Below are 25,256 nucleotides of genomic sequence, written 5' to 3'. Positions count from 1 at the left end.
ATTAACTCAACTACTGTGCCTGGATACAGTTGGACTCTATTCAAATTATTGCAAGTCTTGTTAAGGTAGTTTTTGGAACAAAAGCTAAATTTGGTTTGCATTGACAAAGGATGTAAAGATTTATAAAATCAAGAACTTTTTGGTTTCTTATTCTTAATTGTATGGAACGGCATTTTAGAAAGGCCATCCAACGCATAAGTGGGATGTCCAGGTTGACATGTACCAACTTCCACTAATATTTGAGAACAGGATCTATTGATGAGAAGCCTTTTCTATAATACAACTTGAGTATTGTGTTCAGTTCTGGTCGCCATATCTCAAAAAAGATATAGCGAAATTAGAAAAGGTTCAAAGAAGAGCGACCAAAATGATAAAGGGGATGGAACTCCTCTCGTATGAGGAAAGGCTAAAGAGGTTAGAGCTCTTCAGCTTAGAAAAGAGATGGATGAGGGGAGATATGATTGAGGTCTACAAAATCCTGAGGAAGAGGGGAGCAACTCAGGCACACTGGATTACTTTGGCTGGCGGGGCTTTGGCATCACCTCCAGCTGTTTAAAGTGGTGCTGTAATTCTGGAGGGAGCCCAAGCCCAAAGTGAGGGGACCAAGCCCCCCCCCCCCCCCCCCCATGGCTACACCACTGTTTTGTAGTGTAGCCTTAAAGTGAACTTTAAAGAGCCAATATTAACATGAGGAAGGTGCAAACAAAACCAGGGGCCCTTTTATAAAGCTGTGGGAGGGCTAACGTGCCGGGGTAGTGCGTGATTCCGAGTTTGTCGTGCGCTGAACCCCGCGGTAGAAAATATTTTTCTATTTTCTACTACTGAGGGCTTTCCCAGCAGTAATCGGCAGCACAGCCACCTTGGCATGGGCTGCATGGTTACTACACTTGCATGAGTCCTTATCGTTAGGTCAACAGCTGGCTGTAAGGGCTCAGGCCATAAATAGACGCATGCTGATTTCAATTTTTGTGCACGCCCATTTCCCGTCCCATTAAAAAATGGCTTTTTTCCCAGCTGCAGTAAAAAGTGGCCCAACGCTCACCAAAAAAACGCACCCACACTTTTTACTGCATGTTTGTAAATAGACCCCCCCCCCCCCCCCCCCCCGGAAACTAAAGACATGAAATATAGTCAGGCTGTAGAGGCAGAAAGATTCTGTTGTGTCTTGACCCAGGAGCTTGCTGGGTTAAACATAGCAGAGATCTGCGTTCATTAGTGCACATTTGGGCATCTTAAAAATTGTAGTGTGTGCAAAATCGGTTGTGTGCACATAAACCTATGGATTTATTTATTTATTTTTGACATTTATATCCCACATTATCCCAAATAATTCAATGTGGTTTACAATCAAAGAATAGAATTACAACAAGAATACAAAAAAATTCATATTACCTTACTAACAATCAGGGGCATAGCCAGACAGCAGATTTTGGGTGGACCTAGTCAAGAAGTGGGTGGGCACCAAGTATTCTCTCCCTCCCCCCAATGCGATGAGGCCAGTATCAGCAGCTTAGGAAGCTTAGACTGCTGAAGTGGAGAGCAGTGTTTTCAGCACCATCAGGGGGAGGTCTTCAGCTGGCGAAGCTTGGGATCGCCACTAGCTAGTACTAAATATGTGCTGCTGTTGGGTGGGCCTGAGCCCTAAGTGGATGGGCCCCAGCCCACCCAGGCCCACCTGTGGCTATGCCACTGCTAACAATACAATTAAATGCTAAGGGGTCCTTTTACAGAGCTGTGGCAAAAGGGGGCCTACACTGGCGTCAGCGCGTGTTTTTGATGTGCACCGAGGCCCCCTTTTATTGCAGCGGCTAAAAGGCAGGTCTTTGTTTTTTTCTTCAAAAAGTGGCCATGCGGCAAGTGAAGCACTTGCTGCGCAGCCATTTTTTTTTGGGGGGGGGGGAGCACTTACCACCACCCATTTAGGTGGCGGTAAGGGCTCCCACACTAACCTGGCAGTGATTACTGCTGGGTACGCACCAGCACTAGAAAAATATAAATATTTTTGTAGCGCCGGATATAGTGTGCACTGCGGGTGGGAACTGCCGCCGGGCTGCTGCGGTAGCCCAGTGGTACTTCCCTTTTAGCGAGCGGTGCGCAGGAAATAAAATAGAGTTAGAAAGATTTTACAGAAGGCAAAAAAAGTAAAGGCTACAGGAAATGTGCAAAACCTGCCAGCAGACTAGATTAAGCTAAAGAATCCTATATAATAAAACTCACCCTCAACGTTCTGAGGACACTGACTTTACTGAAGCCAAGCCACTGACATCACTTCCTTCATGAAGGGTTCGTGGTGGTGAAGCCACCGAAAGCACCAAGTCTCTGGGCCCCACCCTCGCGTCAAATGTGATGGCGTCGAGGGCGGAGCAATGGCGTCACGCATCGAGGGCGGAGCAATGGCGTCAGTGGCTTCAGAACTAAGAAGGTGATGAAGGTGCGTTCACGAGGTGCGGAGCAATGGCGTCAGTGGCTTCAGAATGATGAACGGGTGGGTAGGTAGCGAGGGAGGGAGGGGGGGTGTTGGGGAGGAAAACCTTGCTAGCACCCGTTTCATTTGCTCCAGAAACGGGCCTTTTTTACTAGTCTCTTAATAAGAACTTAGTGAAGAGGTGAGATTTCAGAGCCTTTCAAAATATCAAGTAATCTTGTTGGCTCTTAATAGCCGTTGGGAGAGTTCCACCACTTGGCACCCTGATAGGAAAAATTGGCAGAGTGAACTGATCTGTAAAACACTTTCTTGCAAATCAGAAAATGTAATCTCAGGTAGTTCTCCTTGCACTAGGCGAGGCATTGCGCAAAGCATGTAGCCCGGTGCTACAAAATATAATATTTGAATGATGAAAACACAAATGGCCAAATTCTATATATGATGCCTGAAAATCGGCACTGAAAAGCTACGCGCTTAGCGCTATTCTATAAACTATGCCTAAAGTTAGACGCACTTTATAGAATATGCGCATGTGTCGTTCTCGTGCCTAAAATTTAGGCGCACCCATTTAGGCCACCTAAAATCAGGCCTAAATACCTGCGCCTAACTTAGGTTTTAATCTGCGCAGATTGGGTGTATTCCATAATAATGCACATAGTTTTTTGGAACGCCCACAACTCGCCCATTCCGTGTCCATGGCCACGCCCCCTTTCGGCTATGTACATTAGAATTAACGCTCACCACATTATAGACTACGCCTATATGGTTATGCATGTCAATTCTAATTAAAGCCAATTAGTGCTACTAATTGGTTGTTAAGTACCAATTATCAGCACCGATTGGCTTGTTAATGAATTAAGTTGCATACTGATAATACGAATACAAACCTTTTTTTTTGCAATCCAGTGTTAGTATAGGGAACATGTAAATGTGGCATATTGATGAATCCACAATGGGTTTAACAACTGGTGGGCTCAGTGCCATCTGTTGGTAGGGTTGTATATCTTCTTCTAATGGACATAACAGTTCGGATCTTATCACCTTCAACTTTTGGCCTTTCAAATGCGGCGGACTCTCACACTTGGCGTAGTTTCCCAGATTCCGGTTCCTTGGAACTTGCAACATTGTTACCAGAGTCTCTATCTCACAGCTGCAGTGCCAGGGGTTGTCATAGAGGCGCAAATAATTTAGACGTGGCAGATAAATAAAAACCTCCTCGGACAAAATTTTAATTCGGTTGTGCTGCAGTAGTAGTGTTGTAAGTTTATTTAAACCGAAAAAGGCCTGGTCTTCGATTTTTGAGATGTCATTCTGTTGTAGGTCCAGGCTTTTGAGTTTTCGGAATTTGGAAAACATGTTATTCTCCAGCTTGTGGATCCTGTTTCTGGCTAGTAGCATATGCATTAAATCCTCGGGCCAGTCGGGCAGAGCCGATGTCAGTTTTCTTTCCTGGCAGTCTATGTATTTTTCATGAAGATAGGTGTACACATCACACGGGAGACCCGGGGCGTAACGCTTAACAGTGCCGGAGCCTTTCCGTAGGCGACCAGCTTTACCATTCTCCGCTCTGTTTCTGGACCTTCCATTTTTTGCCTTCCTAAATTCTGCAGCCTTACAAAAGAGAAGTAGCACTGTGAGGGTAACCAGTCGCATCCTGACATCCAGCTGGCCCTAATTATTTGGTGTGACAGCTGGAGCACTAGAAATCTTCGAACCCTGAGTCCAGATGGCCTTGGCTGCACTGCCGTGGTTTTGAAATGAGGAGGCACAGCTGAGGTATAAGGGATCCCTGGGTTGGAAGAGAAGATGAAAATTAAGAATACATTTCTGAGACCAACTTTTTGCCAGGCACTGTTATTTGTCTCTTGTTAAAGGAAAAAATTACCAAGACACCAAAAGCTGGGGTACCTCTTACTAGTTATTATCCCCCTGATATTCAAAACTATTTAACTGTCCAAACACGAGCACTGGCCGGTTAAATAGCATATCAGCACTTAACCGCTAATATTCAATGGCAGATAATCGGTTATATCATGCAACATAGCTGTTAGACACGGTTATTCATTTGACCTTGATATAAGAAGCCTCTGCCATTCTCAATTGTCTGCACTGATTGTGGACTAGATTCTATATATCGCACTGAGGTTTCCGTGTGGAAATCGTAGCGTATTTTATAAGTATGCTTTAATTTAGGTATACTTTATAGAATAAGCCTAAATTTCCACGCGGTTTATAGAATACACCGAGCGCCGGTCCACACGACTAAATTTGGTCATGGTCAATTATAACAAGTAAAACCTAAATTAGGCATGGAGCGGGCGTATTCTATAGCACGCATAGATTTGAGAAACGCCCATGACCTGCCCATGCTACACCTATAACCACGCCCACTTTTTTATGTGATTTATATTTACGCACACCATGTTACAGAATATGCTTAGCAAGTAGTGTACGTAAATTCTAATTAATGCTAATTAATTGTTAACATCCAATTATCAGTGTTGATTAGTTTGTTAACTAATTAAGAGGCCCTTTTACTAAGCCGCGTAGGCGCCTACACACGCCCAACGCATGTCATTTTTGAGTTACCACCCGGCTACCGTGTGGCCCTTACGATAATTTCATTTTTGATGCACGTCCGCTATGAGCACAGGCAAATAATTTTTATTTTCTGGTGCGAGGCAGAAACAGGGCAGAAATCGTCATTCTACGCGCATAGATGATTACCATGTGAGACCTTATTGCTAAGTCAATGGCTTGTAGGTAAGGTCTCAGACCCAAAATGAACACATTCCAATTTTTATTTTGTCGCATGTCCATTTTCAGCAAAAAATGTTTTTAAAAGGCCTTTTTTACAGGCACGCTGAAAAATGGATCTGCGCGTGCCCAAAACACGTGCCTACACCAGCACAGCCCATTTTTCAGTGCACCTTAGTAAAAGGGCCCTAAATTATACGCTTTGTTATGGAATACACTGATTTCCGTGCAGAAATCTCGGCACAATATATAGAATCCCGGGGTATATGGCTAGCGCTCATCCGCTGAAACACGTCTCCGTGCTGAATCTTTTTCTGAACTTCTCTTCAATAAATAGAGTTTGCCACATTTGGCTGGGACTCTTCTTTTTTTTAGATGACCATTGTCTAATCCCGACCCTATAATTAGCACACTTTAAGAAGTAAATTTAATGTGTTATTCACTTAAAACAAGTTAGTAATTCCACTCCTTATCTTCAAACTAAATGAAGAATTGCTCTGAATGATGGGAATAATACCTTTTTAGTCACTTACCCCCAATTCTATATAACGCACCTAAAGATTGGCACCAAAATTGCTTTGGATTTTATAACAATGAGCGTAATTTCACAAGCTTTTTTTTTTTTTGTAATTTCACAAGCTTAACAAGCTAATGAGCGCTGATAACAGCACTTAACAAGCCATAATGAGCACTAATTGGCACTGATTAGAATTTAGGCGCACAACTCACTAAGCATATTCTATAACGATGTGCGCCGAACTTCTAATGCGTGCAGGCAAAAAGGGGCGTGGCTATGGGTGGAGAAATTGTCATTTTGTGGGCATTCCAAAATCTACATGCCAGGGGCGTAGCCAGACTTCAGCAGGAGGGGGGTTCAGAGCCGAGGTGAGGGGGCACATTTTAGCTCCCCCGCTGCCATTGCTGACACCCCTGCCGCCGCCAGCACCACCTCCAACAACTTTGACCTCCCCCCCCCCGCCGCCGACCCTCTCGACCCCTCCGCCCGCCATTGACATCGACATCGCCTACCTTTGCTGGCGGGGGACCCTAACCCCCGCCAGCTGGTCTTCTTCCTTTGTTTGGTTTCTGAGTCTGACGTCCTGCACGCTGTACGTGCAGGACATCAGACTCAGTAACCAAATGAAGGAAGAAGACTTCAGCTGGCGGGGGTTGGGGTCCCCCGCCAGCAAAGGTAGCAGACGGCGACGGCGGGTTGATGGTGGGTTGGCGGCGGGAGGGGGGTTGAGAGGGTCGTCGGCAGGGGGTCCAGGGGCCAAATCTATGGGGGCCCAGGCCCCCGTGGCCCCATAGTAGCTACACCCCTGCTACATGCCTACTTATAGAATATGGCCTAGTGCTCCTAAATCTACGAGCAGGGATTTACACCAAGTTTTGGTTGGTGTAAGTGGGTGCATGTAGATTTAGGCACTGAAATATGAACTAAGCATATTCTATAATCGGTGCATAAATCTAGGCACTGATTATAGAATATGCTTAGTCGGCACTGATTTCAGCACCGATTTTTTAGGTGCCATATATAGAATCTCCTCCTTAAGGGTACATTTTCACCCAGCAGCAGTCAGCGTTTTCAACTCTTTTGGAATTTTGACCTCAAGCATCCTTCTTGGTTGATTTTATGTGGCTTGGGCTCAGCTTGTTGAGTCATGGGATTTTGTTCATTTATTTATTTATTTTCCATATTTATAGCCCCCTTTAAACCAAAGCAGGTTACATCAAAACATACATAAAATCATCAGATACAGTACATCATAACATTCGCCCCATCAATCTTCTTACAAAAACATTTCCAGTCTTTAGGATAACTGATAACAAGTCCAAAGTCATCCCTCATAAAGCAATGAGTTTTCAGATACTGAATTGTTGCCTACTTGCGCAAAGTCTCAGATGTCCAGGAAAAAAATGAAAAAAATCATATTCCCTTTATATAAAGCTTATAAATTTGAGATCTGTGCGTAAGTAATTTGCTGTTCTTCACATGTCCCCCTTTATCTTCTTGAGGAATGTGATTGCCTTGGATACTTTTACTGGTGGATTCAGGAAACTGAACACAGAGCACTCCAAAGTGGTGCATTTTTAACTGATTAATGTAAAGGAGAAATGGCAAACCAGTGCTTCTGAGACAGAAGTCTGGGGAGAGACAGATGAAGTGTTAGAAGAATATCTTAATCTCCCCTGCCATGCTAGAGGCAGGAAAACATAGGAAGGAGACAGTAGAAAAACGAGGACTTTTCCATAATAAATAAAAGGAAGTCACCCTTCTAAAGAGGGCGGGTTGGGAAATCTGCTTAAGTAACTGATTAATTTTTGAATAGCTAGAAACAGGTTTTTGCTCTGTTAGTTCAGTTGCTGATATTTCCTCAGCTTGATGACTGTCATATCCTTTATTTGGGTCTATCTTCTAAGCTCTTTGAAAAAAATAGCAAAATACTTCAGCCAGATTAATTTTAAAACGTAATAAACTCAGTAGTATATCGTCCCACATAGCTAAATTACACTGGCTTCCTATACATGAGAGAATTTTGTTTAAATTAGCCTGTTTGGTATTTCAGATCCTTAATGGGGCCCACTTCTGAACAATTGATAAACTTAGTTGTTACCCCTTTATTTCGATTTTCTTCTCAATTACGTGGAGGGGCATAATCGAACTGGGCGCCCATCTTTACGGGCGCCTAGCGAAGGGGCGGGGCATCCCGTATTATCGAAACAAGATGGGCATCTATCTTTCATTTCGATAATACAGTCGGGCCAGCCAAATCTCAACATTTAGGTTGACCAAAATGTTGAGATCGCCGACCTTAGAGATGGCCGGCCTCGGTTTTCGCCTATGATGGAAACCGAGGACGGCCATCTCAAAAACGGCCAAATCCAAGCCCATTCATAGCGCATTGGTCCCTCTCACATGCCAGGACACCAACCGGGCACCCTAGGGGACACTGCAGTGGACTTCACAAATTGATCCCAGGTGCATAGCTTCCTTACCTTGGGTGCTGAGCCCCCGCAAAACCCACTACCCACAACTGTACAACACTACCATAGCCCTTAAAGGGTGAAGGGGGCACCTAGATGTGGGTACAGTGGGTTTTGGAGGGCTCCCATTTACCACCACAAGTGTAACAGGTACGGGGGGATGGGCCTGGGTCTGCCTGCCTGAAGTGCACTGCAGTACCCACTAAAAACTGCTCCAGGGACCTGCATACTGCTGTGATGGTATGACATTTGAGGCTGGCATAGAGGCTGGAAAAATGTTTTTTAATTAGTTTTTTTGGGTGGGAGGGGGTTGGTGACCACTGGGAGAGTAAGGGGAGGTGATCCCCGATTCCCTCCAGTGGTCATCTGGTAAGTTCGGGCATATTTTCGAGGCATGGTCATGAACAAAAAGGGACCAAGTAAAGTCGGCCAAATGCTCGTGAGAGACGCCCTTCTTTTTTCTATTATCGGTCGAGGACAGCCATCTGTTAGCCATGCCCCCGTCCCGTCTTCGGTACACTGCCGACACACCCCCTTGAACTTTGGCCGTCCCTGCGATGGAAAGCAGTTGAGGCCGGCCAAAATCAGCTTTTGATTATGCCGATTTGGCCGGCCCTGAGAGAAGGCCGCCCATCTCCCGATTGTTGTCGGAAGATGGGCGCCCTTCTCTTTCGAAAATGAGCTGGATAGTCAGCTTATACTTCAGCCTCTCCTTTTTAAAGGCACATGTTGTCTTAGGATGGTTAATTTAGGGCCCCTTTTACAAAGCGGTGGTACCACAACAGCCCGGCGGACTTCCCACCCCCAGCGCACCGTCATATCCTGACAATACAAAAAATATATTAATTTTTGTATTGCCAGTGTGTACCTGGCGGTAATCGGGCAGTGCCGTGCGCTGCCCGGTTACCAACGGGTTAGCATGGGAGCCCTTAGTGCCACCTCAATGGGTAGTAATGTAATGTAGTGTAATGTAGCATTTATACCCCGCGGTATTCCCACTTAATAGCAGGCTCAATGCGGCTTACATAATATAACAGGTATACAAGATAACAACAAAAAGGATCAAACAGCTAAATATAGTATATAAAGAGGTGGACAATAAAAGTGGGTAAGTACGATGGGTAAGGGAGGAAGGTGGTAGAGGAGGGAGTGGGAAGAATGTGTAAATTGGGATAATGTGTTGTAGATTAAGGAAGAATGAATAATGAATAATAGTGGTAAGGGCTCCCCCCAAAATAGCTGCGAGGTAGACAGGCAGTAGTTCTAATTTAATGTGCTTTGTACGCACGTAAGCACCTATGCGCCTTAGTAAAAGGGGCCCCTGAGCAAGTAAATAGGACCACATAAATAGCTGCCCTATCTTTACGTACTAGACTGGTTAAAAAGAATGGAAATTCTATGCTGAAGCCTGCACAAGGCCCGGCATTGAATTTTCGGTTTTATAAAAAACACTGCCCACCGCCAGCTGAATATCGGCTGGTATATAAATAATGCTTAAGGTACTGAAGCAATGATTATATGTTAGAGCTGAGTGACCAAATAAATCATTTGTTGGCTAACTTCAGACTTTGAGGCTCCTATTTGATATTTGATTTTTGGTAAATCCACCATAAAATTATTGTTTGTCAAGCTTGGATTGTTTTGAAGTTTGTGATTTTCTAATCAGGCGAAGTTCTTTTGCCTTTATCCTGTTTAACTTATCCAGTTAAGTACCAATTATTACACTGAGGACTCTGTTTACTAAGGCACGCTAGCGTTTTTAGCGCCTGCTAACGCTAGAGACACCCATATATTCCTATGGGTGTCTCTAGCATTAGCTTGCGCTAATTTTTAGTGCGTGCTAAAAAACGATTGCGCGCCTACAGCGCGGCTTAGTAAACAGGGCCCTTAACCAGATAAGTGTTATCCAATTATGTATAACCAGATATTCTGTGCCAGTGCCCAGTCATGACCTCAGCATTTAATATCCAGGGATATTGTCAGAAAAATGCTAACTACCACTAGTGGAATATTGACCCCAGGGTTTACATGCAGAATAAAGTTTATAAAATCACCTCGTCAGCGTATGCAGGATTTTGAAGTTAAAGTCCCCTGTAACAATAACCTGCAACACCATCTATAGATTAACTGACATAAAACTAATTTTTGTTTTAGGTGTGTGCAGAAACCTACAAGACTTAAACTTGTCTGAGTGCCAAGGTGTAGACGTAAGTGGACGCTTTCTTTATGGTTTCCGATATTGTAGTGACATTGAAAAGGCCATTTTATAAAGCTTTGCTGTGGATAAAACAGCAACATCCTATTGCAGTCACTGTTCCCTCTAAGCTGAAAGGGAGTCCTCCACCTACAGTCCTGCCAGTGGGTGATGCTGTTTTATTATCACAGTTTCAATAGTGAGGGACAAGGAAGCTCTGCAGGACTCCAGGGAACCTGCCTGACCCTAGGGACTGAAAACACGTTATAGCCCCACCCACCACTGATGGCAATGCAGTTGGAGGAACTCCCGCTCAGCTTAGAGGGAATGTGATCACAGTTGCTCCTTTAGGGGGCAGGGGTGCAGTCAGACCTCAACATTTGGGGGGGGGGGGGGGGGGGTCCGGAGCGCAAAGTGGGCGGGCACAGTTTGGCCCGCCTCTCTGCCACAACCCCTGCCCCGCCACAACCCCACAAACCTTGGCTGGCAGGTGTCCCCAATCCCCCCCAGCTGAAGCCTTTCTCCAGCGCTGTTCTCTGCGCATTGCCTGCGCTGCTTCCCCTCGTGTCATGTGCATGCTCAGTTTTACTGTGCTCAGTATGTTTTTCTTTTGTGACCATTTTCAAAAACAAAACAAAAACCGTCCAAGTGGAAAATGCACAAAAGCAATCCATTGGGACGTAGTAGGAACCACCATTCTTAGTAGACTGGCCACATAGACATCCCAGCACAGCAGTGGGGTAGCCTAGGGGGCACTGCAGTGGACTTCACATAAAAGATCCCAGGTACACATCTCATCGTTACCCCCTTATTTTGTTTGGGGAGCCCTCCAAACCCCAACAAAAACCTACTGTACCTAACGGTACACCACTACAATAGCCCTAATGCCTGCAGGTGTCACCTATATGTGGGTACTGTAGTTTTTGGTGGGCTTTGGAAGGCTCACACTTTCCACCACAAGTGTACCAGTTAGAGCGGTTATGGGCTTGGGACCCTCTTCTGTACAGTGCACCTCATCGACCACTAGGCTTCTTCAGGGACCTGCTTGCTGCTCTAATAGGACTGGCCATAACATCTGAAGCTGTCATAGAGGTTGGTATGTACAGTTTCTTTCACATCTTTGTGAGGTGGGAGGGGGTCATTGACTACTGGGGGAGTAAGATGGGTCATACCTTAATCCCTCCAGTGGTCATCTGGTCATTTAGGGCACCTTTTTATGACTTGGTCGTTATTGAAACAGATCCAGACCAAAATGTCCAACTTTTAGCCCTGGACGTTTTTGCTTTGTTCCAGTATGGCAGAAAAATGTCAAAGTTGTGGGAATGCCAAAAGCCTGCCCTCAACACACCCCTGACATGCCCCCTTGTGATTTGGATACAACTGCATAGAAAAATATGTAAAAATGTGTTTCGAAAATAGCGATTTGGACGTTTGTGCAAGAAAAACATCCATCTGCCGCTTTGTGCCACTTTTTGGACATTTTTCTTTTTCAAAAATAAGCCCGATGGCAGGACATTTTTTGAGGGGGTACTTGGGGGTACTGAGTACTGGCACCTTTTTCATTGTCTGCTAAAATTGACCCATGGTCCCCACGTTTTAATGAAAGAGCTCAGGCTCTACACACCAATTCTGCCTTGTCATAGATTCTGTGACTGGTTGCAGGGGGCCTGGCTATTGTGGGGTGGGTCCCTCAGTGATCACCCCACCCCTGAAGGGTGGCCTGGCATTTGAGTACCAGCACCTTTTCCATTGTCTGCTAAAATTGACCCATGGTCCCCCAAGTTTTAATGAAAGAGCTCAGGCTCTACACACCAATTCTGCCTTGTCATAGATTCTGTGACTGGTTGCAGGGGGCCTGGCTATTGTGGGGTGGGTCCCTCAGTGATCACCCCACCCCTGAAGGGTGGCCTGGCATTTGAGTACCAGCACCTTTTCCATTGTCTACTAAAATTGACCCATGGATCCCAACTTTTAATGAAAGAGCTCAGGCCCTACACACCAATTCTGCCTTGTCATAGATTCTGTGACTGGTTGCAGGGGGCCTGGCTTTGTGGGGTGGGTCCCTCAGTGATCACCCCACCCCTGAAGGGTGGCCTGGCATTTGAGTACCAGCACCTTTTCCATTGTCTACTAAAATTGACCCATGGATCCCAAGTTTTAATGAAAGAGCTCAGGCCCTACACACCAATTCTGCCTTGTCATAGATTCTGTGACTGGTTGCAGGGGGCCTGGCTTTTGTGGGGTAGGTCCCTCAGTGATCACCCCACCCCTGAAGGGTGGCCAGGCATTTGAGTTCCGGCACCTTTTTCACTAGAAAAAATGCACTGCCCGATGGTGACTGACTATTTGCTCATTCAGCACCTGGGCAAACTCACTACACACACTGTAAGAAAGACCAGTTCCTTATATCTTGTTTAACTGTACAAAAATCTTGCCTTGAGTTTAATCACCCTTCTATTTATCCCAACTGTACCCCCCATCTTGTCCCCATCTATATATCTGCGCTTGGCTCCTCGGCTGCATGGCAAGCTGTACTGTAAAAAAGCATTAGCATCATATCTGTTATCTGAATGTTTTAATGTGTGCTTATTAGGTGTTTCATTGGTATTACGCTCCATGGTGCGACTGCACCTCGAGTATTGTGTTCAATTCTGGTCGACGCACCTCAAAAAAGACTTTGAGGGGCATAATCGAACGAAAACGGCTATCTCCATGGGCGTTTATCTCCGAGAACGGGTCCGTGAAGGGGCGGACCGAACTGTATTTTCGAAAAAAATAGACGTCCATGTTTTATTCGACAATATGTGAGCTGGGCGTTTTTGTTTTTCAGCGATAATGGAAAATGAAAGCGCCCAGCTCAAAAACGAATAAATCCAAGGCATTTGTTCGTGGGAGGGGCCAGGATTCGTAGTGCACTGGTCCCCCTCACATGCCAGGACACCAACCGGGCACCCTAGGGGGCACTTTTACAAAAACAAAAAAAAAGTTAAAAGAGCTCCCAGGTGCATAGCACCCTTCCCTTGTGTGTTGAGCCCCCCAAATCCCCCTCAAAACTCACCGCCCACAAGTCTACACCATTACTATAGCCCTAAGGGGTGAAGGGGGGGCACCTACATGTGGGTACAGTGGGTTTGGGGGGGTTGGACGACTAATAAGCATTAAGCAGCACAATTGTAACAGGTAGGGGGGATGGGCCTGGGTCCACCTGCCTGAAGTCCACTGCACCCCCTAACAACTGCTCCAGTGACCTGCATACTGCTGCCAGGGAGGTGGGTATGACATTTGAGGGTGAAAATAAAAAGTTGTGAAACTTCTTTTTTTGTGGTGGGAGGGGGTTAGTGACCACTGGGGGAGTCAGGGGAGGTCATCCCCGATTCCCTCCAGTGGTCATCTGGTCATTTAGGGCACTTTTTGGGGCCTTATTCGTGAAAAAACAGGGTCCAGGAAAAGTGTCCTAAATTCTAGCTAAAAACGCATACTTTTTTCCCATTATCGGTGAAATGCACCCATCTCTGTTCGGGCAGATAACCACGCCCCAGTTCCGCCTTCGCCACACCTCTGACACGCCCCCATCAACTTTGTCCGCATCCACGACGGACTGCAGTTGAAAACGTCCAAAATCGGCTTTCGATTATACCGCTTTATTCGTTTTTGTGAGATAAACGTCCATCTCTCGATTTAGGTCGGAACTTGGGCGTTTTTCTCGTTCGATTATAAGCAGGATAGTGGAATTGGAAAAGGTGCAGAGAACGGCGACAAAGATGATACAGGGGATGGGACGACTTCCCTTTCAGGATAGGCTGAAGAGGCTGGGGCTCTTCAGCTTGGAGAAAAGGCGGCTGAGGGGAGATATGATAGAGGTCTATGAGATAATGAGTGGAATGGAACGGGTAGATGTGGAGCGTCTGTTTACGCTTTCCAAAAATACTAGGACAAGGGGGCACGCGATGAAGCTGCAGTGTGGTAAATTTAAAATGAATCGGAGGAAATGTTTCTTCACTCAACGCGTAGTTAAACTCTGGAATTCGCTGCCGGAAAAGGTGGTTAAGGCGGTTAACTTAGCGGACTTCAAAAAAGGGTCGGACGGCTTCCTGGAGGAAAAAGCCATAGAATGTTATTGAATGGACGAGGGAATACAGTATTTCTAGGATGGGCGGGACAAATTGCTTGTTCTTTTGGCCGCTGTCAGTGACAGGGTGCTGGGTTCGATGGACCCTTGGTCTGTCCAAGCATGGCGATGCTTATGTACTTATCATATTATATCTATGTTATTTGAATATTCTTTCATGCTGTCTGTTATGATTTTGTTTGTATTGTCCTGACATTTATCATATTTCTGTTATATGGTTGTTATAGGTCTCTTGTATCCTGCCAGCTCCCATTCTCCAATTTCAAAATGGCACCAATTGACCCCTAGCAGTTAGGCTGGTAGCACTATATACACGATAAATGCAAGGTGACATGTGGAATAAGAGTATTAAATAAATAGGCAGGCTGACCTAAACTGATAGCAAAGTGCCAAGACCAACATCTTGGACTACATTCTGTGAGCTGTTAGGATCCAATGAACTTGTTTTAACAATGAGAAGAATCGATCATTGGGTTTATCATAATGTAGAAGTCTAATAGCAGTACTTTCCACAATTTAAAGTCTTTGCCACCCCCGTCATCTAAGCAATGGAGAATAATATCTTTTACAATACACACTACATTTTATACATCTTTTTGGTGGTGTGTTCTGGGGGGAGGTATGTTAGGGGGCTCCTGGACTCCTTTAAAGACCTCTCTGTGTCCCGTCCCCCCTCTCCCTGGTATCCAGTGAATTAAGAGGAAGAAGTTTCAAAACTTTTCAACACTTTATTTGCATAGACATGAGGTAACATGGACAGAGAAAAAAAAGTTGTGCGGATTAAAAAAAAAATGTTTCTAGTGCTATTTCTGTAAAAAAATATATTTCACTTCCTCCTGCTGCCTCAAACGCAAAGAGGAACACATTTTTCTTTGCATTTGTATCACTTAGGATGAATCAGTGAGAGTCATTTCAGAAGGCTGTTCAGCACTGCTCTACCTTAATCTGTCTTACACAGATATAACCATTGGGACACTACGAATATTATCAAGGTAAAGACATCTATTGTCTCTTCTCTCTCTCTCTCTCTTAACTCCGCTTACTCATAGATATTGCCAGTGGTGTGCTGGAGCAGGCTCTCACAGGCTAGCAAGAGCCTGTTGTTAAGTTTTTAAGAATTTTGGGAGCCGGTTGTTAAAGTAGGGCCCTCCATGGCTACTTTAACTGGCTCCCAAAATGTGGGCTTGGGCCCCCTCCTGAATTATCTTTTACTTTGCTGATGGGGATGCTGAGCCCTGCCAGCCAAGTAAATAGACTACTGCTGCTCGTTGCTCCTTGTTTCCAGCTCCAGGCAGCAGGCTGGGACTTCTCGAGCATGTGAGAGAAGTTCCAGCATGCTGCTCAGAGCAAGACGTTGGGAGTGGTGGCAGTCCATGTATTGGTTGCCAGCAAAGGTATGCCTAGCATGCCCGCACGAAGCGAGGGAGGAGAGAGAGGCAAGTGTTGCTCCCCAACCCCATCCCACCCGGCCACCCCTGGCCCTTCCAACTGCAGAGCTGGCTATGTCCGAAGAAAGAGCCTGTTGTTAAAAATTTACCAGCACACCCCTGGATATTGCTGCTATTGTTTTTTTATTCAGCCAGCTGACAAATTGGAAGCTGTGAATCCCTAAACCCTTCCTTATCCTCCCCTCCCCCTCTTCACAGGGTCACAGTTCCATTCCTTTCTTTGTTTGGGTTTTTACAATTCTTTATTGTATTTTTTTCATACATGGAGCAACTACAAGTGATTGCAGTGTGACCTGAGTAACTACAGCAAAATCTAATTCTAAAGATTCTTTTTGCATTTCAGGGCGGGAACCCCAAAATAGAGGCTGGTATAATAAACTGTACGTTAGAACTATGTGCTGAGGGGTTCAGGCTACTTCTGGGTCTCCTTGGGCTGCCACAGAGCTTTGCTTCCCAGGTCATCTGAGGTGAAGTGCTGCACTTTGCCTTGGGTGACCCTGTTGTTCCCATGTTAGAATCGTTAGTCCAACCCAGAGAAGAGTTTGCTGTAAATGAAAGTAAATCAGAAGCTGCTAATGCTGACCCTTCCTGTAGTGGGAATAATTGTATAAGGAGCTGCCTGGTTTTACGAAGCAAGAGCTCATGTAAATGGCAGTATTCTAGTCATTTACATGCATAAGTGGCTATTTATATGTGTAATAGAATATATGTTATAGAATATCGACTAGTGGAAAAGTATGTGCCATGTTTAGGTATGCGCATGAGTGGAGTTTGGATGAAGCTCACAATTATTCACATATATGGGTGGAGTTTGGATGCATTTCACAATTATCCTCATATATGGGTGGAGTTTGGATGCATTTCACAATTATCCACATATATGGGTGGAGTTTGGGGGCAGCTCACTATTATCCAAATATATGGGTGGAGTTTGGATGCAGCCCATAATTATCCACATATATAGATGGAGTTTGGATGCAGCTCACAGTTATCCACATATATAGGTGGAGTTTGGAGGCATTTCACTATTATCCACATATATGGGTGGAGTTTGGGTGTAGCCCACTATTATCCATTCCACATATGTGGGTGGAGTTTGGATGCAGCTCACAATTATCCACGTATATGGGTGGAGTTTGGATGCAGCTCACAATTATCCACATATATGGGTGGAGTTTGGATTCAGTTCACAATTATCCACACATATGGGTGGAGTTTGGATGCAGCTCACAATTATCCACATATATGGGTGGAGTTTGGATGGAGTTCACAATTATCCACATATATGGGTGGAGTATGGATAGAGTTCACAATTATCCACATATATGGGTGGAGTTTGGATGTAATTCACAATTATCCACATATATGGGTGGAGTTTGGATGCAGCTCACAATTATCTACATATATGTGTGGAGTTTGGGTGCAGCTCACTATTATCCACATATATGGGTTGAGTTTGGGTGCAGCTTACTATTATCCACATATGTAGATGGAGTTTGGATGCAACTCATAATTATCCACATATATGGGTGGAGTTTGGATGCAGCTCACAATTATCCACAAATATGGGTGGAGTTTGGATAGAGTTTATAGGGAGTGCCTGTTGCAGAACTTGGATTGGTGCTGGTCTAATGATAATGAGAAGTCCTTTCAACTCTGTTTACCTTCTGCAAAGTCATACAACTACGTAGAGATAAAACTATGGGCCTTCTCTGTCACTGCTCCATCCTTGTGGAATGCTCTACCTGGTTACCTGAGATCATGTGAACGTATTCAACAATTCAGTCGGCTGCTAAATACGCATCTGTTCAAAAAAAACCTTTGTGGCTACATAAAGACTTATCTGTTTGCTTTCCCTTTTGTGTGTGAGTGTGTGTGTATATATGTGGTTACAGCCATCTTATTGATCATGTTTCTTCATTATATGCTTAGTGCATCGGACTTTGATCCTGGGGAACTGGGTTTGATTCCCCCTACAGCTCCTTGGGAGCCTGGGCAAGTCACTTAACCCTCCATTACCCCAGGTGCAAATACGTACCTGAATATACTATGTAAACCGCTTTGAATGTAGTTGCAAAAACCACAGAAAGGCAGTACATCAAGTCCCATTCCCTTTCCCCCTTAATGATTGTAACATGTCTAGGACCATGTATGTGACTATTGTTACCCGTCTTGGATAAAGGCGGGATATAAATGTAGTAAATAAATAAAAAATAAAAGCCTTGAGCCAGTGGCATTCCTAGGCTGCCTGACACCCGGGGTGGATCGCCGATGCGCCACCCCCGGGTGCAGCGCGGCCCCCCCCCAACAAAATTCCCCCCCCCCTCCCGGGTGCATTTTTACCTGCTGGGGGGGTGCCGTGCGCCTGTTGGCCGAGTCCGCTCGTTCCCTCCTTGCTGCTCCCTCTGCCCCGGAACATGAAGTAACATGTTCTGCGCAGAGGGAGCAGCAGGGAGGGAACGAGCGGACTCGGCCAACAGGCGCGCGGCACCCCCCCCCCAGCGGCATGCACCCGGGGCAGACCGCCCCCCCCCGCCCCCCCCCCCTTGGTATGCCACTGCCTTGAGCAGAAATATAAGCCACATGGAGAAGTGCTGCCCCTGTATTGTCCATACGGAATGAGAATTCTCTCCTCCTGGTACTCAGCACTCTTCTCCAGCAATATCTGGAGTCTGGTAATATCTCCCAGCCATGTCCACATCAGCAACCACAATTCAAACTTGAGAGCTAGTGTGAAGCAAAGGAGAATGAAAAGGGACAAGCTGGGAGGGGAGCGGTAAGAGAAGAATGGGAAAACAGAATAATCTTATTTTTAAACCCAACCCACTTAATAAGTCACTGATAGCACAATACTGTGAATAGAGCTGCAGGATAGATTTAGGAAATCACAGGGCAATTATCCAAGCCTTGAACAAGTTTCTCTGCATTTAGGAGCCAGTCTAACTCCCTCCCGACCCCCCTTTCCCAGACAGCCAGCCTCCAGCCAGCTGGCCAACCATCCCCAAACCCTTACACAGACAGTCACAGTCCTCCTCTACTACTTCCCAACAATTCAGTCAATCAATCATCCTCCCTGAGGTACCTAGACACCCCCCTCCCCCCATCAAACCCCCTGCCAGCCAGCCAGCCACTCTTCTCCAGTTATTCCCCCAGCCAGCTTGCCAGTCATCCCTCACCCACAGCTAGCCAGCTGGTCACTCCCAGTCATTTCCCAGTTTACTGCTCCCCTTCCCAAACTAGCCAGTTCCAGTCACCTCTTAGCCAACCACCCTCTCAACCAGTCAACCCCCATTTATCCCAGTTTGAGTCACCCCTAGGCTGCCTCTCCTGCAGCTAGCCCCAGACTCCAGTGGCCACTTTTCCCTCTCACCTTGCTGGCTGGAAGTATTACCACAGCTACCATCTCCAAAATATCTGTTTTCTTTCCACTGGCACCATGTGGCTCCCAGTGAATTTAAGCCACTCAGGGCAGATGATCAAAAGCCCTGCGCTGTTCCACTCTAAAGATAGCGCTGGAACAGTGCGGGGCTTTACCAGACCTATGATCAGAGAGAATTGCATACAAATTTAAGCACGCAATTCTCTCTGATCATGGGGAGTTTCTCCCTTATATGGTGTGTAACCCTGCCCAGCGCATCCCAGGATACACTGGGCAGGGCTGGGCACCGCCATTTTGCGGCAGCGCAGGAAGAGGAGGGAGGCAGGCTACCCTCCCTCCTCCAACCCACAAGGTAGGGGGGTAGGGGGGACTGGACCACCAGGGACCCCTTGCTGGGGGACTATGGGAGCTGGAGACCCACCGGATCTCCAGCCCTCTCTGAACCTGGGGGAGGGATAGCCCCCCTGTCACTAGGGGGGGGGGTTGGTCGCCCACTAGGCCACCAGGGACTTTTTGCTGGGGGAGTTAGGGGGCGATGGAGACCCACCGGATCTCCAGCCCTCCCTGAACCTGGGGGGGGATCATCAGGGGGACTGGAAGTCCGCCGGACCTCCAGCCCCCTGTCGCTGGCAGGTTTGCTGTTGGGGGGAATGGGGGCCTGCCAGCATGCAAATGCATGCTGGACAGGGCTCACCATTCCTCCCCAATGATCTGCAAACCCTAACGCCAGCTCGGAGCTGGCGTAGGGTTTGCCATGGCCAGCGACCCAATCTTTGGCGCGCTGGCCGCTGATCATTGGGAATGACTATGTTTAGCCCTGTTTAGCATGCATTTGCATGCTAGTTGCATTCAGATCGAGCGTGTTGTTTCACGTGCTCGAGGGCTCTGATCATGGGGCATTAGCAAACGCTGGTGCTAGTATGGCGCTAACGGTCTCTAGCGTCGGCGTTTATTTCTGATCATCCCCCTGTCAGGTCTTGCAAGAATGGTGGAACCAGTGCATGAGCTTGGGCACTAAGCCACTCAAACTCACAGCGAGCAGAAGGGAATGGATGTTCTGCGGTGATGGCAGTAGCAAGAAAGGACATATGAAATACCATGAAAAGGTGCCAACATTTAATTCTAAAACTATGTGCAAATGTTTAAAAAAAGAAAAGGGATTTACAGTAAGTCCAAATAAGGGATTAACAGAACAGAAGTAGTTTTTGACCATCTGTCCAAAACTGTGCCTTTGATTTTGTGTGTCTAAGTATAGCTTGAGGGCATAATGTGATGCCTAGTGGAAACTGCAACCTCCAGCCCCTCTCTAATTTGCATTGGAGGCTCCTGGACATCTTGGAAGTGCCCAGCGCTGGCTGTTCTAAGAAGGGTTTGCACGTTGTGCAGCAGTCTAGCAAGTTAGGCATTCGACCAGCTTTTCTGACTACATATAAAACTACTCTTAATGAATTAATAAGCATCATCTTGCTCTAATTATCCATGCTAGCTTCATTAACAGACTTCTTTGGGCTTTGATTAACATATAAAACTTGCTTAGTGTTACCATGGGGAAAAAAACTTTGAACAGCATTAAAAGCATAATATCTGCAAAGCTTGTGTAATGCCATTGCTTGATATGCAGTGAGGTATATTCTGGTATCAGATTATGAAACAGACCTCCTATAATTATTAAGTGGAATCTATTTATATGAGAAATTTGGCATATATCACCATTCAGGATCCATCAAAGCGGTGAACAACAATTAAAAGTTAAGCTGAACTCAGAAACAGCTCAACTATAAAATACTAACGGTAACATTAACCTGGGTAACTACAAAAGGAGGGGGATATGACACAGCACAACAGTAATTATCTAAAACCAGCATACAGTAAACTAGAGGTGGGTGGAATCTGATTTTCCTCCCCCCCCCCCCCCCCAACCCCTTTGGTTTCTTTTAATTGCAAGTTGGGAAAGAAATAGGGGAACCAGCATATGTGCCAAGAAGATTTAACACAATGATTAAGCGCTCTGCATGCCTTCTTTCTTTTGATAGTGTTCTGGTTTTCATTTCCAAAGGACACAGCCTGTAAAAACAATGGCAGGAGAGCCACAGCACTCCCAACACACGCCTGCCTCCAATGGATACGCTGAGAGCCTGGAACAGCTCTCCTCCGGAACATCCCTTGCCTCTCTTTCAGCAGATACATTTCCTCCGAAATACTATCAGTGCTTGGCTATTGCTGCACTGCTAGTAACTTCTATAAGAAAAGAACTTTGAGTTTTAAGCTGTACTTCGGCAAAGGAATTCCATTTATCTTCTGCTGTGCGTTAACATCCAAACTCAATTTCACTTTATTGTAAAAAGGTTGTGTGGTCGCTGTTTACTGTCCTGCCTGAGGAAGGTTTCTGGCTTTTGAAAGCTTGTCAAAAAATGTATTAAGTGAGTCCAATAAAAAAAGGTATCACTGTACATTACTTGTTATTGTTTGGTTATTGCATGAGTATCTTTTACTTTCTCTGTCTAACATACACACACATATATATATGTGTTTTTTTTTCTCTACAGATGCTTCCAAAACTTGCAGTATCTCAGCTTAGCCTACTGCAGAAAATTTACAGACAAAGGGTTACAGTACCTGGCCACGGGGAAGGGATGCCGCAAGCTCATCTACTTGGACCTTTCTGGCTGCACTCAGGTTGGTCTTTCATTCCTCGTGTCCATGCTGTAGGAGCAGGGAGCCTTGGTTAGACTGGCTGCGGTTACAGCTCATTGTGCACTGAAGCAGGGCAAGTGCTGCAGCAAACTTTTTTCCAAGGTTTTAAATTACAGGACCACAGCTGCTTAAAGCTTCCTCAGGCATAACACTATAGGCTATTGGCATCTTTCCAGTAGAGTGTCATATCTACAGTCAGCACTGACTGACTAATAAAAACAAGTATTGCCTCTTGTGAACTAAATTTGGAGCGGTGTTTTATAGTGTCCAGCTTATAATTGAAAAAGAAAAACGCCTATATTGCGACCCAAATCGGGAGATAGACGTTTATCTCACAAAAACAAATAAAGCGGTATAATCGAAAGCCGAATTTGGACGTTTTCAACTGCATTCCATCGCAGATGCGGACAAAGTTGATGGGGGCATGTCGAAGGCGTGGTGAAGGCGGAACTGGGGCGTGGTTATTGGCAGATCAGAGATGGGCGCCTTTCGCCGATAATGGAAGAAAAATATGCGTTTTTAGCGAAAATTTAGGGCACTTTTCCTGGACCCTGTTTTTCCACGAATAAGGCCCCAAAAAGTGCCCTATATGACCAGATGACCACTGGAGGGAGTCGGGGATGACCTCCCCTGACTCCCCCAGTGGTCACAAACCCCCTCCCACCACAAAATATGCCGTTTCACAACTTTTTATTTTCACCCTCAAATGTCATACCCACCTCCCTGGCAGCAGTATGCAGGTCCCTGGAGCAGTTGTTAGGGAGTGCAGTGGACTTCAGGCAGGTGGACCCAGGCCCATCCCCCCCTACCTGTTACAATTGTGCTGCTTAATGCTTAGTCGTCCAACACCCCCAAACCCACTGTACCCACATGTAGGTGCCCCCCTTCACCCCTTAGGGCTTTAATAAAGGTGTAGACTTGTGGGCAGTGGGTTTTGAGGGGGATTTGGGGGGCTCAACACACAAGGGAAGGGTGCTATGCACCTGGGAGCTCCTTTACCTTTTTTTTTGTTTTTGTAAAAGTGTCCCCTAGGGTGCCCGGTTGGTGTCCTGGCATGTGAGGGGGACCAGTGCACTACGAATCCTGGCCCCTCCCACGAACAAATGCCTTGGATTTATTCGTTTTTGAGCTGGGCGCTTTCATTTTCCATTATCGCTGAATAACAAAAACGCCCAGCTCACAAATTGTCGAATAAAACATGGACATCTATTTTTTTTTTAAATACGGTTCGGTCCGCCCCTTCACGGACCCGTTCTCGGAGATAAACGCCCATGGAGATAGACGTTTTCGTTCGATTATGCCCCTCTGTGTGTATCTGCCTCTGTGCTCAGTATGTATAGATGCAGTGTGTGTGTGTTATACATACATAGAGATCTAAACGTAGCTGCCCCTTTATAGAATTACCTTCTTAATGCTTGAATAATAGTTGTGTATACTTGTTACCTCAGTACTGCAAATTAGTGAATCCCACAGTAAATATGTATGTGTGTGTTGCTGCCACTGTTCCTTCTAAGCTGAGCAAGAGTCCTCCATCTTCAGTCCTGCCAGTGGGGGGCACTGTTTCACTATCACATTTTCAATAGTGAGGGACAGGCAAGTTCTGCCAGACTCCAGGTAACTTGTCTGACCGTAGAGATTGAAAACACAATATTGAAGCACCACCAGTGGTGTGCTGGAGCCGGCTCTATCCGGCTCTCAAGAGCCGCTTGTTAAATTTTGACAGCTCTTGCGAGCCGGTTGTTGATGGGGGCGAGCCGGCTCCATTAGGGGAGGTAAGCATGGCAGGAGGGCGCCATCACAGGCCATGCTTACCTCCCCTGCTGCTCCGAAGCATGTCCAACGATGTCCTTCGCCCCCACCCTCCCCTCCCGCTTCCATCCGTCTTTTTTTAATTACCTCCGTCGAAGCGCAGGCGATTTAAAGCCCTGCTGCGTGCTGGCCGTCTCTCCAGGCTTCCCCTGCTTCCTTCGGTGATGTTCGCGCCCTTAGTCCCGCCTTCGCAGAAAAAGGAAATGACGTCAGAATGACGTCAGAAGGCGGGACTAAGGGCGAGAGCATCACCGAAGGAAGCAGGGGAAGCCTGGAGAGACGGCCAGCACGCAGCAGGGCTTTAAATTGCGTGCGCTTCGACGGAGGTAATTAAAAAAAGACGGATGGGAGCGGGAGGGGAGGGTGGGGGCGAAGGACATCGTTCGTTGAACATGTTTCGGAGCGGGAGGGAAGGGCAGGAGAGGGAGGAGAATCACTGGGCATGGATGGGGAGAGGGGGCAGGGGAGAGAGCCTGTTGTTAAAAATTTACCAGCACACCACTGAGCACCACCCACTACTGATAGCAATGTAATTGGAGGACACCCGCTTGAGCTTAGAGGGATCAGTGGTTGCTGCACCCATGAATATTGTATGTTTCTAGCAACAGTGATGCAAAGAACTATCCCTCAGTCCTCGATTCCTTTCTCAAAATCAAGGGTGTCCATTCTTGATCCTTTTTCAAAATAAAGGGAAACCACCCAGTATCCCTCATACCTTTTCTTAAAATCAAGTATACCCTGATCCCTTTCTCAAAATATAGGGTGCTCCAAACCCCACTGCCTAAACTCTGGCATATACCACTGAATCCCTGGTGAATATGTGCTCAGGTGATAGCTGTCGCTCATGGGCGTAGACAGGGGGGGCGAGGGGGGCAATGCCCCCCCAGACGACGACGACTTACCCGGGGCGCCAGAAGTAAAAGAAACAAGCAGACACGCTCGTCTCAGTCCGCTTCGCTTCCCTGCCCTCCCAGCATCCCGCCCGAAAAGAAATGACATCAGAGGAAGGCGGGACGCAGACAGAGAGGGCAGGGAAGCGAAGCGGACGGAGGCGAACGTGTCTGCTTGTTGCTTTTACAACCCCCGCTCGCTCGCCCGATGCCCGTTCGCCGCTGGACTGGAAGGCTCCTGATTAGTCCACCACTGTAAGGAAGGAAGCCATGTGGTACATCTCCGTTTCCACTCCCTCGCGCAGCCGCCGCCGTTCACTCAAAACATGGCAAGCAAACCTGCTGTGAGCTGCATCCACGTTGTCGTTTGGGCTAGGTTTGGTTTAGTGGAAGAACTTGGAGGAGGTAGGTGAGTTGCTTTTTATTGTGGGTTTTTGTCTACATGAAAGTTTTAAAGGAGAAATCTACTTTTCATTGTCAGAATGGAAGGAAGGAAGGAAGGAAGGAAGGGAGAAAGAGCTGGCTTGATATCTCATACATATT

General features: G+C 46.3%; 2 protein-coding genes across 2 annotated transcripts in view; one reads left to right on the top strand and one right to left on the bottom strand.

Annotated features, from left to right (window-relative positions):
• Nucleotides 1-22,024, bottom strand: part of LRRC17 (leucine rich repeat containing 17) — a 35,566-nt gene extending 13,542 nt beyond the window's left edge. Inside the window, exons 1-2 of the mRNA XM_030216542.1 lie at nt 21,937-22,024; nt 3,313-4,214 (exon numbers count right to left, since the gene is read on the bottom strand). Of these exons, the coding sequence (XP_030072402.1) occupies nt 3,313-4,078 (766 nt within the window). The 5' untranslated portion in view covers nt 4,079-4,214; nt 21,937-22,024. The remainder of the gene's footprint in view (nt 1-3,312; nt 4,215-21,936) is intronic.
• Nucleotides 1-25,256, top strand: part of FBXL13 (F-box and leucine rich repeat protein 13) — a 189,108-nt gene that overhangs the window by 78,853 nt on the left and 84,999 nt on the right. The window contains exons 10-12 of the mRNA XM_030216541.1: nt 10,325-10,377; nt 15,385-15,485; nt 21,867-21,996. Of these exons, the coding sequence (XP_030072401.1) occupies nt 10,325-10,377; nt 15,385-15,485; nt 21,867-21,996 (284 nt within the window). The remainder of the gene's footprint in view (nt 1-10,324; nt 10,378-15,384; nt 15,486-21,866; nt 21,997-25,256) is intronic.

The sequence above is a fragment of the Microcaecilia unicolor genome, chromosome 10, assembly GCF_901765095.1.
Source record: "Microcaecilia unicolor chromosome 10, aMicUni1.1, whole genome shotgun sequence".
Classification (NCBI taxonomy): Eukaryota; Metazoa; Chordata; class Amphibia; order Gymnophiona; family Siphonopidae; genus Microcaecilia; species Microcaecilia unicolor.
The sequence above is the reverse complement of the archived record's forward strand: the minus strand, read 5'-3'. Positions and strand labels throughout refer to the sequence as shown.